Here is a 14,363-nt window from a genome sequence, read left to right as displayed (position 1 = left end):
TGCATTGGCTTGTTTTAGTTCACTCGAAGTAGATTGGCCTCTCTAGCGAGATTCCTATTCGTCGTTCACCACGACGTACGTCTCCGTTCCCTCCCTCAGGGAACGAGGGTTACCATATGTAACCGAGACGTTCTCATTGAAAACCATAGATATCACAAACTTCACAACAACCTATCACACACTTTTGTTGTTGTTAGCAAAAGACGACAGCTGTTACTGTGTGTTCACACCGCCACCGGCGAGAGCGTCAAAGTGCCCGGAAGTCATTCATTTTCAATGAATTTTGCCGCTCTCGCCGGCGGCGTTGTGAACGTACAGTTAGCCTAGCTTAGACTTATAACACAAACAGCTGACTCGCCTAACCAGCTGGTGGTGTTGATTGACGAAACTACAGGGTAACTTAAAGACACGATTAATTACATGACCATACACCCATTGTATTCAAACAAATGTTGAAATTACCTTTGATGGAGTGATGGAATCATCACTATACAGACGTGTATACTGTGAAGGTTGTCTCATCTGCGGTTAGTGCAACCAATCGCACAACAACTATCTGGCATCGCATATCGTTTACACCTCAAAACACCACTTTTGTATAGTAAAACTGGCGACGTCCTGGCAAGATCCTTGATTAGTTTACTGGGTTTCGTTGCTGGAGAACGACATTCTTGCCCGCCAGCCAGTGCTTGTGACGTCACGTGCAAAGTATCATATTGATTGGTTACACCTCACGAGTAATAGCTATCAACACTTGCGAGACGGTTGCAGGTCTTTTTTTACGCCGCATATTCAGCACATTACTGAAGCGGGAATAAAAACATCAAAATCTGATTATCTGTTTCTATGACAAGCAAGTGTCCCAGTCACACCACTGAGAATGGCCGAAGTTACAAATACGCTGTTTCACTCAATTGAGGCTAAAGCAAAGGTTTTTTGATTAGGCCTACTCACTCACTTTTGAGTGTCTGGCGCGAGTGATTTCAATGTTAAGTCAATGTAAAGACGCGTTTACGCGCGTCTAGAGGTCCTGCGGCGCGAAGGCGTTTCGCGCGGCGCGGTAGACGCGAAGCCCGAATGAGGCGAATTGACTAACACAGATAACGTTATTACTTTAACAGCAGCAGTAAAACTGTTTCTACTGTGTTGGTTTACCTTTCTGTGGTTCAGCAGAGGCTGATATAGCCTATAGAAGTAGCCTAGCCTATTCAACTAAGTAAAGCGCTGTAATGTGAACTGTCAGTGCGATAGAACAATAAAATCCGAAATGGACCACCCACTGTCAGCGCTAGCCTTCTGACAATAGATGACATTGTGGCTAATTTATCTTCAAAATCAAGTCCGTGCACGTTGTGTCCAAGCCCGGCCCGACACATTAACTGTAATTATGAGCCCGAGCCCGATTTAAACCCGACCATTTTTTAATACGTGGGCCGTTATAACCAGGGGTGGCACCAGGTAAGTTGAGATGAAGCAAAGATGAAGTTGACGATCGCCATCGTAGTGAACGCGCCTATATGGAGAAATGCATGGATTACATCAGAGAGTTGCCTATTTCTTTTCGTTTTGAATTGTTTCGTTTAAAGACATTTCAAGCTTTCTTTAGATATATTTCTTAATATTCTCTGTGAGGCATACACTTAGTTTCAGTTAATTTATGATGAGATGCGCTCAAGTTAAAGTGCAGTGCAAGGCGTGCCGGTGCCTCCATGATTATAGCCTGCTATATTTGCTTCTTATTTATTAAATACATGCAATTCGTTGATGAAAAAATTATTAAAATTAAGATACAATTTATACAAAACGAAATTCACTTTAAAGAAAAGTTTTCTACAAAATAAAACTTAATGAAATGGTCAAAATCATGTCTAACCCACTCCAAGTCTCCCGATATACTGCACATCCTATCTTACTCGTGCTGTTCACTTTTCATAAATCAACATAGAAAAAAAATAACATGATAATATTTTAACAAATATGAAAATCAATGAGCTTATTTAGGCTAATGGCTACAACACATAGGCTATAGTAAGCCTACAGAATCTCTGTACAAAGTTCTGCACATTTATTTACTTCTGAATTTTGCACACATAAGTTGAATGGCATTTGTTTGTGCATAGTAAAACATATCTGCAACATTTATCAAGTTCACGGATAATTGTGCGTGCATTTATTAATTATTATCTTAATGAATAATGCAACAAGGACAAATCATGTAAACTGACTTGTTTGTTTATTCAGAATGAAATGGATCGCAAATGGATCCGAATGAAGAAACGTAAAAAAAAACAAAAAAAAACGTGACCAATGATGAACACAGAAAATGAACAAGAAAGAACTTTGGATGGCCTAGGAGGAGTAGGCCTAGTAGGCTACAACTCTAATTTAATTCAACAAGGTTTTAGAATAATATAGAATTTTTTTTAAACAAAATAAATATTTTTAAAAGTTTATTATCCCAGGCCCGGTGTGATGCGTACGAGTGGAGGAGACACTGAGCATGACATGACGTGTTGCATTTTGTAACACAAGTGCTCGATCAAGGGCCCGGCCCCGAATTTCAAATTCGGGCTCGGGCAGAGAATCTAAGCTCTGATTTATCTGATCCTGTCCATTAGCTTTGATCCAAGTACAAATATTTAATGTACTTGTAATATGTAATTTTTCAGCACGAAAACTCTTGCTAGCTAGCTGGGAACAATGAAAAGGGTCCAGAGCAGCAAATGCAGTGAATGAAGTTCATGTTCTCATGATTTATTTTTATGAATAAAAATGTTTGTGATCCCAACGATATCGTTCCTCATATCTTTATCGTTATAGTTGTGGTGTGAACTCTGCTATTCTTTAATATGGAGAACAATTTTTAGACCTATATCTTTATCGTTATCTTTATCACTATCATCCTTGGTGTGAACGGGCCTTTAGAGTTGACATGTAGATGCAAAGTTACTTATAGTCAGTAGAATGTCTTTTCTTATTCTTCTTCTTTTTTTTTGAAGTGCCAAGCTCTTAAACATGTATTTTTCTATTCATGTTGGTTTTCCAAAACATTTATACTACTGCCCAAAAAGCAATGAAGTTTAACAATCAAGTAAATATAACAGTGTATACAACTATATATTTTTTAAAAGGCTTGATATGTTTTCAAGTTAAAATGATTTTTTACACGTCATGAATGAGTAATTGGGTTTTCGAAACGTCACACACCACAACATTTTACAAGCTGAACTAACTTGTCTTGCTATTAAAGTCAAAATAGCCGATAATTTTGCAGGGCTCTTCTCTATGATGTAATTTCTTGTTTTATTTTGTTTTTTGTTTTGTTTTCCTGCATGTTTCTAGCCTGGAAATCCAGACCTAAATCTGAAAGATTAATGGTCTGGCGTCGACTAATGAAAGTCGGCCAGCTCGAGGGGCAGCACCAAGCATGCATTTGAAAATCTCACTGCACGCAATTGGATAACACTACGACCAATCACAACAAGCCCCATACGCTACCAGCGGAGCTAACTGGTAGATTATACTCTTACCGTATCCGGTCGGCAAAACAGCAAAAACTCTTTTCTTGCAAAGGAAGGATTCGAGCGGCATCTTCTGTTCCTCTTTTAGAGAAAAAGCCAAGTCTAACTCGTTCATTGTAGCGAAGCCAAAGCTGTTTCAAACAACTGGTGTTCCTCCATAGCCATCTTGCAATGTTTACTAATGACTTCGACGTCACAGCGCTGTCGTCATCTGTTTAGCTCGCCTCTGGCCCGCCTATATCAGATAACCTGATGTGATTGGTGCAGCTCAGATCGAGGGGCATATTTAATGAGCTCCATTGCTCGACACCAGAGTAACTCGCTGAGCAAATTCAACTTGTGCTCTTGCAAGGACTCTAGATTTCCAGGGTAGCATGTTTCACCATAGGATATTCATTTGGTGGACAAACTTTTTTTAAATATTAAGCAATGAAATAGTTTGGACATTTCTTTTGTTGTCCACCAGCAGAGGTGTATTCAATTTATTTGATGTTTGGAACTGGATTGATATCTCTATTAAAATCAGAGTAAACTCTAGTGTAAAGATGTCATTCTTTCAACAGCCATTCATAAAGCAAATTCCTGTTTCATGCAAGAAAAACAGTTTTTATTATTATTTTTCTCTTGTTTTCAGTGCCATTCCAGAACCCAGTTGTGGGTGATATTGGAGGTTCTGCTGTTTTACCTTGTTTTGCTAGAAAACGTCCACTTACAACTGAAGACATAACAGTCACTTGGAGACACAATAAGACCCTGAAAGTGTTTGACACTATTAAGGGTAAAGTCTCTGTGGAAGAACCGGATTCAGTGTTCAAGAACAGAACTGAAACCTTCCCTCAGGAATATCTGAATGGAAACTTCTCACTCAAACTCTACAATCTTCAACGCAGTGATACGGGAATCTACAAATGCTACATCAGGAATGAATTACTAATTAAAAGTGTGAAACTAGGTTTGTGAAAAAGAAGTTTGATTCATTTAAGCTAATAATGTTAAGATGATTTTAATTGAGAATGAGATCGTTTTGAGACCTCTTTTAAAACACAATGAAATGTTTTCATCTGTTTTTACTGAATCTAATGCATTTGTCTTTGTGTCCACCAGAAATAAACCAAGGAGCTCAATCGAGATCTGAGAAGATTTTACTTGCAGTGCCTTTTCTGTCTGTTTCCATTCTGCTCTTTATGTAAGCACTGACAGAAGGAACTACAGTATAGCAATGTGTTTGTTCTTCTTCAACAACCTCAAAACAACCTGCTGAGATCGCTTCATCTTCTGAGAAACAGCTGAAGACGTTAAGTTACCATCTTGATGAAACTGCAGCCTTCAGTAACACTTCAGTTATGTTATTGTTTATTTTATTAATTTTACACTCATTGTTTACTGTTTACTTTTGACTAACTTGCCATGAAGATAGACTTGCTGCAGACAATGCCGTTTTACTTTTGGCCAAAATATTTGTTTATGCTTTTATGTTTTTTTGGTGTGTGTTTTTAATTTGTTTCATAGTTGTTTACATTTCACTGCAAGTGAAATACAGATAAGTTGTTGAAGATGCTTTTTATATACATATATAAGCAGGAGGAGTGCCCCGCTCTCCCCTACTTCAGGCTCTATAAAAGGTATAATTTTCCTGTTATCATTGTAAAGCTGCTTAGAAATATCTGTATTATATAAAGTGCTGTATAAATAAAGCAGACTGTTCTTATTTTTTTTTGTCAATTGTTAAAGGATGTTTCATTCTTAGAACGATGTTCAATGTGGTTCAATGTAAAACCTTATAGTGTTCTTGACTCAACTTTAAAGAACCCTTTATGATGAAAAGGTTCTTAATTAGCAGAAATGTTAGTATTAACTACACTGTAAAAAAAATCCGTAAAAAAACGGTGCAATGTACCATATTATTTTGAAGGAATTTTCCGTATTTGTCTTTTACAGGTCTTTTACCCGTATTTTGAATTACGAGTTGCATTGTGGGAACCATAACCTGATCGGCGCGAAAAGTTTGAGATGCAAAGCGCCATTACACACGCAGATGATAGCAGCCAAAGTTTCTTTATAAAGTCGGATTTCGGATGTGTGGAAGCCATTCTGATACTTCTGTGGTAAAAACCGAAAATTATATTTAACTATATGTCAAATAAGCTGTTTACGTAATGTTATTTAGTTGAAATCTGGCTTGTTAGGCAAATGAATGTCGGAGCCGTCGCGTTTATCATTTTATGCATATCGTCACACATTGAAAGATTTAGTTCACACTCGTGGAAGTTCCCTTATTGTATGTTATAGTGTCCTCGTTGTAATTGGTTTATTGACTTTTATTTGTCGGTGCTGCGGTTTTTTTCGTGCGGCGCGCATCCGTTAACCAGTTATGATAAAGACGTGCAGTAAGTTAACTTATGTTTTTGAAGCAGTTGAATGCCTTCATACAAAAGCTAACGTTACCAGAGGAAACGTCAAGAAAAGGAAAAGCCATTCAAGACTTAACGTTAGTTGATTTAAAAGGCATGAACTTGAAGATACATCATGATACGTGAAGATGCAGTAACGTTACAGCTGGATCAAGGAAAACAAACCACATTTTCTGCCAGATGAGGTAAGTTAACGTTAATGTTATGTTTAGGCTACGTTAGACTTTTTGTTGTCTTGTTTTAGACGACACACGGACACATATTATATGACTTTAAACCCCAAATAATGACATTGAAAGATTAATTTACACTTAACACGACTGCTATTATCACCTATAATAGCAGTTGTGTTAAGTGTAAATTAATCTTTCAATGTCATTATTTTGGGTTTAAAGTCATATAATATGTGTATATAACTGCTATTATTACCTACTTCTGCCTGTAACGTTAGTCATTAGTTTGTTTGTGTTTCTGTTGTTGCATGATGATACAGTACAACGTGAAGAGAGACTGTATGTGAAGATGCAGTTCAGCTGGATCAAGGAAAGCACCTCCACCTTTTCTGCCAAATGAGGTAACTTAAAGTTATGTTTACGTTAGACTTTTTATTGTCTTGATTTTGTTTTAGACGACATGCTTGACTTTAAAGACCAAATAATAACCTTGAAATATTAATTTACATTTAACATGACTGCTATCATTTATACTTCTGCCTGTCACGTTAGTCATTCTTTACCAGCTCCCTCCTCATTAGTTTGTTACTTTGTTTCATAGTGTTTCTGTTTTTTTCTCATCTATTGACAGGACTTTACTGCTGTACTGTGCATCCCAAGCACCACCACCATCCTTATGGGTTTGTATTTTGTTTTATTAGCATTTTTTTATTAATCATTATGAGTGTTCAATATTGGCAAAACACATTTAAATTTAAAGTCTAAATTTAAATTTTTATAGAAAAAGTTGGTTGCTGAACACCCCCTTCAAAGATTTGTATGCTTATATGGTCAGTAGAAAAAAAAATTGTATAGGGAATATTTAAACTATTTTTGGAGCGGTTTTCTGAAGTGATTGTGTGATGTTTTTCATTTTGTAATAACTTATTTGTTTAAGATGATGGGCATTCAAGATTGCTGTCATTCAAGAAGTTATTGACCACATCTCCTACCCCACTGAGGCAGTGAGCTACATGGCACTTATCCTGGAGTTCATATAAAGGTAAGCAACACATTTTTAATTTAATTATTTATCTCTAGCATGCTGTTGTGTTACTGTTTATGTAGTTGAAAATAATGAAACATATTATAAGGTATAGTTGAGCAGACAAGCTAACATAACATGCAATTGGAGTCCACTGGAAACAGAAGTCTTAGCGTTTTATACAGTGTTTGAATTTGAAAGAATTAGGGATGGCAGTTGATAATTTAACGAACGTAAAACACTGTACAATTGTTTTTCAACCTCAACCTGGTCTGCATTATACTTTGTAGTTCAGTTTACTTCGTTTAATTTCTTGTGTAGCTAAAAACATATCAATTTTTTTCTTCATATATCCATTTCCTGTGCAGAAATCCTGAACGAAGATCGAAAACGCTGAGATGAAGGAAACCAAACGTCCACACATTCCTCAAAGACTTCTGAAGTTCCTGTATGAACAACTTCGAAAATCCATGTAAAGTTTAAGCTTTTGTCAAATCTCAAAATGGACCTTTAAAGGAGAACTCCGGTCAATTTTAACATTGAGCTCATTTTTTGTACATTTGGAGTGCTGTCAATACAGAGAACAACGACAAAAATCGGTGTTGCCTACACCGAGTTATTCTATTTTTAAAATTTGCACCCTGTTGACTTCAATGGGGCAAGTACTAAACCTGCTTTTAGGCTCTTAACATCCTTGATGTGTCATTAGAAGTGCACAGAAAATGTGAGTGATTCCTTCTGAGTGAACACGAGTGAATCTGACTGCAGTAGATGTGAAAGATATGTATAAAAATGATGTTATTTAAGCCAGCGCAAATACCTGTTTACATCCTGTTTTTCGGTTGAAGTCCAAAGTAGTCGATTGCCGAGTTCACGCGCGTGATCATAGGTAACTAAACCTATGAGCGTGAACTCGACAATCGACTATCGAGGTATTTGCGCTGGCTTAAATAACATCATTTTTATACATATCTTTCACATCTACTGCAGTCAGATTCACTCGTGTTCACTCAGAAGGAATCACTCACATTTTCTGTGCACTTGTAATGACACATCAAGGATGTTAAGAGGCTAAAAGCAGGTTTAGTACTTGCCCCATTGAAGTCAACAGGGTGCAAATTTTAAAAATAGAATAACTCGGTGTAGGCAACACCGATTTCTGTCGTTGTTCTCTGTACTGACAGCACTCCAAATGTACAAAAAAATGAGCTCAATGTTAAAATTGACCGGAGTTCTCCTTTAACTGAACGAACCGAAGGAGGAAAGTTTTTCACGCAAGTTGTTCACCCCAAAATTAAAATAATGTCATTAATTACTCCTGCAAGACTTCTGTTCATCTTCAGAACAAAAATGAAGATCTTTTTAATGAAATCTGAGAGCTTTCTCTTCTTCTGTTGACAGCTTAAGCAACTACCACTTTCAAGCTCCAGAAAGGTAGTAAAGACATCATTAAAGTAACATGAGAATACTTTTTCTGCACAAAAAAACCCCTAAAATAACGACTTTATTCAACTATTCATGTTCTTCATGTGGGCCTCTGAGAGTTCACGTAGTGTAAACAGCGCAGCGCTTCTGGGTTGTACGTCAGAACGTAGACTCACTATTGGCCGACGTTGGTCATGCGTGTGATGCTGGCCAATAGTGAGTCTACGTGCTGATGTACAATCCAGAAGCGCTGCGCTGTTACACTACGTGAACTCTCAGAGGCCCACATGAAGAACATGAATAGTTGAATAAAGTCATTATTTTATTTTTTGGTGCACAAAAAGTATTCTCGTCGCTAGATAAACTTATGATTTAGCCACTGTAGTCACTTGGACTATTTTAAACATTGTCTTTACTAACTTTGTATGCTGGCAAGTTTCAATATCTTAGAAGCCTATGGAGGAGTGAGACAGTTCTCAGATTTAATAAAAAATATCTTAATTTGTGTTACGAAGATGAACTAAAGTCTTACGGGGTTGGAACAACATGAGGGTGAGTAATTACTGATAGAATTTACATTTTTGGGTGAACTAACCCTTTAAGGAATATTGTGTTCTCTTACAGAAAAATGGCATCAACACTGTAACATTTCCCTCTACTATTAACTGTAAGTCTAAAGCTATTTTTAATGTAAAAAGCAGCAGCCCTGTCTTTGTATTCCATTTGGTTTTGTTTGTTTGTTTCTGCATTTGTATTGTTTTGCTTTTGAAAATGTTTTGAATCTTTCACAGTTTATGATTTTTTTAAAAAGAATTTTGTGAGCTATTTGGTGCAACACCAATATTGTGCACGTACCTGCTGATGTTTTTTCCCTTGTTTGTTTGTCTAAAAATGTATTCCACAACACAAGCACTTTTTAATGGTGCTTTGCACATTGTTTAATTGATGTAAAATATATATATATATATGTATATATATATATATATATATATATGTATATTTACCCATTGAATGCATTTAATAATGTTTACATGAAAATGTTTACAAAAATAAACCACGTTCAATTTGTATATATTGTTCTTGAATTATTTGCTACCAAAAGATATGCCATAAAATTCTATAAAAATACAAATTTCTGTATAAGGATTATCCGTGAATAGTACGGAAAATGTACTGTTAATATATAGAATTTTCCGTTTTAGAGGTGAAGGAACTGTCTGTAATTTAACGGAAAATGTCCTGGTAATTTACGGAAAATACGGAATTTTCCATTTTAGGTTTGACGGAAGTGTCCGTCAATGGTACAGAAAAACTCAGGTAAATCTACGGAAATATCCGTTTTAAGGTTTACGGAAGTGCCCGTACAATAACGGAAAAAGTGCTGGTAATTAATTACCAGCACTTTTTCCGTTTTTTAACGGAACTTTTTTTAACAGTGTACAGTAAAAAAGTGTTACAACTAGCCCTAATCTTCATCATATGATCCGGTTAAAGTCCAAATGAAATCAAAATTGACCCTATTTACTTTGTTAGCGCATATTACTAGTCTTGTGGTGAAAAATTAATCCGTGCAAGTTAATACACAGAAAAACAATTGTTTGCCGTCGTAATCTTTAATCAAAGTCTGAAAAGTTACTTCCGGTCTGGAATGGCGTTCCTTCTCTGATGATGTAGGTTTGACGGCTTGGGTTGGGAAACGGTTAACCACTCCCCTCAAACCGTTAGTCTGCTATGAGCAGAGATGGAGAGAGGAGGAGCGCTAGAGTAAAACCCTGCCCTCTGTTCAATATTCCGTTTCACTGGGAAATACGTCACAACACTGGAGAAAAGTCGTTTGCAACTTCCGCTTCACGGGGACTTTAAATTCCATTTCACTTGGGAAGTGATTTTGGAAATGACTGGAAAAGATATCAGGACCTGATTACTATTTTTCAGCCTTTTTCCAGTGTGCTCAAGCATTTCAGTGTTCTGTGAAAAATCACACAGAGATTGTAAGTCTCTGCATAATGTATTAATAATTTACAGGACAAAACTAGTTTAAAGTATAAAGGTAATGTTGACAACATTCTATAAGCCGACATTGACACAATTTTGTGACAATGTTTTATTCTATGCTCATTGTATTTATTCAGTAATTTTTCATATGTTTGTTTGTTGTTTTAAAATTATAACTTTTTTGCCTAGAATGAAATGATGTGGAGTCAAGGGTAATGGTTGATAAAAAAAAAAAATAATAATAATAATAATAATTGTGTAAAGGACCACTTTGGAGTCTTAATGTATGCTGTTGATTAAATGAAGTATGGGTTGGGTTATTGGTAAAATATTTGTGTAAATGTTTGTAACTTATTCAAATGATTCTATATTTTGTATGCGCTTTAATGTTATTTGTATGTGATTGACCGGAAATTCTGTGCACCTGTGTAATGTTGAAATTTGTCCCTTTGGTCAAGAGGTCCTCGCTGCAACCTGTAGCACTGCGTGATCTGACTGCTGTGATCAGTTTGTATATTAAACTTAAATTCAGTTTACTCTACTTATTGTGAAATTAATTTCTTTATATTTGCTATTAGTATTATCCATACTGCAAAATCCTTGTTTTTATTCAACTATGTGTGGGCCTAATGAAAAATACGGGACAAATCCCGTCCCTTATTGATTTGATACGGGATGCATCATCTTACTTGTAAATACGTGACGATTCCGTATTTTAAGGGATGGTTGGCAAGAGGAACCTAATGTACAGATCACTGTGGAAAAAGTAGTATAGCCATTAAAGAAGGAACTCTTACCAGGCAAAATATCATTAAGCACTTTTTTTCTGACAAGATTAAGTTTCTTGATGCTGTTATTATTTTTGCATTTTCCCTTGAATGTGTACTGGTATTTTAAGTTGTTTACATACCGTACTGTATTGTAGGCCTAATATAGTTACCTCTATGATTAAAATTACAGAGACAATTAGGCTACTTGACTCATTTTTGCTTCCACTCAACAGCAAATATGACCTGAATAAAATAAAATGGCTTTATTTTTAAATGTTCTGTATACACACATTAAATCCATCACATTTAGGTTTAAAATCATGTGATTTAAAATGTTGTGAAATTAACTATTTTGCATGTATGTAGAGAGAAACTAGGAAAGCATCACATTTATCTAAATAATTACTTATTCATCAATATTACTTATTACTATTTATCAGTAGGCTACTACTACTACACAGGTTAGAACATCATCTCAATACAATATTGAGCACATGTCACTTAACCCATTTGTGCCCAAATTTTTCTGAATGGTTTCATGCATATAATCCTGTTAATAGTGTCCTATGTGAACATGTTCTGCATTTATTTTCCCCAGGTTTTTTTTTTCTTTCTTGAAAATCATATTTGAATGTGCGGCAACTATAGTTGCCGGTGGGCAAATATGTTGTATGCACCCCTTCAATGTAAAATATGAATAGGAGGAGAACATTTGGCATTTATCTCAAAATAACTGCTTTCAACAGATCAATCTTTATTCATAAACAAATTTATTATGTATAAAAGTCGAAGAACATTTGATGCAGACCCCAAAAAAACTGCATCTAGCTTATAATCTCTTGAATATGAAAACACAACAAACAACAAATCCATTTGCCTTAACCATTGTGCGCTGTTCAGGGTCTTTTTGACCCACATTTCTGACTTTCATTCATGGGGATAACATGGATAATTTGACATGGTTAAGTGTTTTTAAAAGATTTTTGCCCATCTTTTGGAAAATGCAGTTCTAAAAGTAACAATTTATCACTTTAACCAGTAGATGGCTGCAGAGCACCACTATTTGCTATTTGCTTTTTGACTAACTGAAAGACATCTTTTCACAAGTTTTTCCAGTTGTACTCATATCTACATATAATGAAATCACAATTATAATAATAAAAGTTACTTTTTGTCAAAGTTTAGGCACTTTTTGTACTGAAAAAAAATCTGTTTTTCAGTAGTGTTATATTATGATTAGAATCAAATGAATTTGGATCAATGGACAAAATTCATCCTCAAAATCAGAAACAACACAGAACACACAGACAGAAATGAAGTGGCACACTTTAAATTTGTAGAATTATATGAAAAACAGATGTTTGAAATAAATGATAAACTCTAAAAACTCCAACTTTTCTCTTTGTAACATCCTGATCAGGTTTGATTCTAATCATAATGGAACATTATTGAAAAACTGATTTTTTTCAGTACAAAAACTGCCAAACTTTGACAAAAAGTAACTTTTATTGTTATAATTGTGATTTCATTATATGTAGATATGAATCTAACCGGAAAAAACTTGTGAAAAGATGTCTTTTAGTATGAAACTTTTAGTACTTTTAGAGCTCTGCAGCCATCTACTGGTTAAAGTGATTTTTTTATTTTTTTACTTTTAAAACTGCATTTTCCAAGATTTGGCCAAAAATCTTACACTAAACCATGTAAAATTATCCATGTTATCCCCATGAATGAAAGTTAGAAATGTGGGTATTTTATAAGGCACATTTTGTATTAATTTTTCTTTTTCTTTTTTGAACATTTTGTGGAGTAAAAATGTCCAAATGTAGAGTAAAAACATTAATAAACTGAGTAAAATTACATTTGTTTAAAATATATATATTGTTACAAAATAACATTTTGTTGCCTGGGGTCTCTCAGACCCCAAATAGCCTGACTGTAAACCGCAAATGAACAGCGCACAAGGGTTAAAGTTGTGGAACATAGTACAGAACAAAGTGCAGCCATAACCGGGCATTGTGTATCAAAAAGGTAAATGAAAATAAATAAATACAAATAAATAGAATGAAGAAAAAAATATATCTATATAGAGATGTCATTTAAAGGGTTAAGTTATGTTTATGCACTAAACAAGACCAATAAACTTGATTTATTAACCTATTAACACAGTATACCCCATTTTCCCATGATATATGTACTTACAAGGCATTTGCCCACCGGCAACTATAGTTGCCGCTTGGACTTTTGACTAAGTATACAAAAAACTATATATCTCTTTTAAGATTTGTTTTGTTTGGCTGATTCTAGAGACCTTCATGATTATGTAGATATATATATGTCAACAAAAAATACTTATTAGTAACATGAAAATGACCTTTCTTTGGGAGGGTTTGCCTTCGCCATGCTTCCTGGAAATAGGGGTAGGAAGTTGACAGCCTCATGTGACAGGGAGGAAGTGAATACCTTTTTTTTTCTTGAAATCCTTTATTTGGTTGTTTGCTTGCATTTCATTGAGAAATAAAACATGGACAACATCTAGAAAAATATTTACAGAAGGAAAATGACAACTATGTACTGCGGCAACTATTGAGAGTGAGGAGTCACGTGCCGACTTGGGTTGATTTGGGCGGGGTCTGAGCCTGTCGGCCATGATGGAAGGAGACGCTATCGGTTGCCAGGGGCAACGCCTTCAGAACTACACAGAAGCGCGACTAAACATTCCAGAGCTCTTTCATTTTTGCGCATTTATTAGGCTATTATTATTAGGCTATTTATTATTTCAGCGGGACACAGACTGATCTACGAATACGAAAAAGAAAAGGAAGAAAGTAAAGCAATGCAAAAAGATAAAGCGAAAGAAAAGGGACCTTACAGGAACAAGCTCACACCAAGCGCAAAACAACGGTATTTAGAGAAGATAACATGAGATATAATTCGTCTTGTGTAGACCTAACGGGCGATCTTTGGTCTTGTGAATCTTGTTCCCTGGCCAAACTGAGGGCTAAGTGAAATTTCATAACTTTATATTTAGGCTATTTAACTTT

At 35.5% G+C, this 14,363-nt stretch overlaps 2 protein-coding genes across 2 annotated transcripts in view; one reads left to right on the top strand and one right to left on the bottom strand.

The window, feature by feature from the left end:
• LOC307169338 (CXADR-like membrane protein) overlaps nucleotides 1–5,229 on the top strand; it is a 40,282-nt gene extending 35,053 nt beyond the window's left edge. The window contains exons 4-5 of the mRNA XM_079889934.1: nucleotides 4,156–4,473; nucleotides 4,626–5,229. Coding sequence (XP_079746060.1) covers nucleotides 4,156–4,473; nucleotides 4,626–4,711 — 404 coding nt within the window. The 3' untranslated portion in view covers nucleotides 4,712–5,229. The remainder of the gene's footprint in view (nucleotides 1–4,155; nucleotides 4,474–4,625) is intronic.
• The window catches only part of LOC307169581 (uncharacterized protein), a gene marked incomplete at its 3' end in the record, with an annotated part of 99,209 nt that overhangs the window by 44,725 nt on the left and 40,121 nt on the right, over nucleotides 1–14,363 (bottom strand). The window lies entirely within an intron of this gene.

The sequence above is a fragment of the Squalius cephalus genome (assembly GCF_949319135.1).
Source record: "Squalius cephalus genome assembly, chromosome: 13".
Classification (NCBI taxonomy): Eukaryota; Metazoa; Chordata; class Actinopteri; order Cypriniformes; family Leuciscidae; genus Squalius; species Squalius cephalus.
Note: the sequence above shows the minus strand (reverse complement) of the source record. Positions and strands in the feature narration are given on the sequence as shown.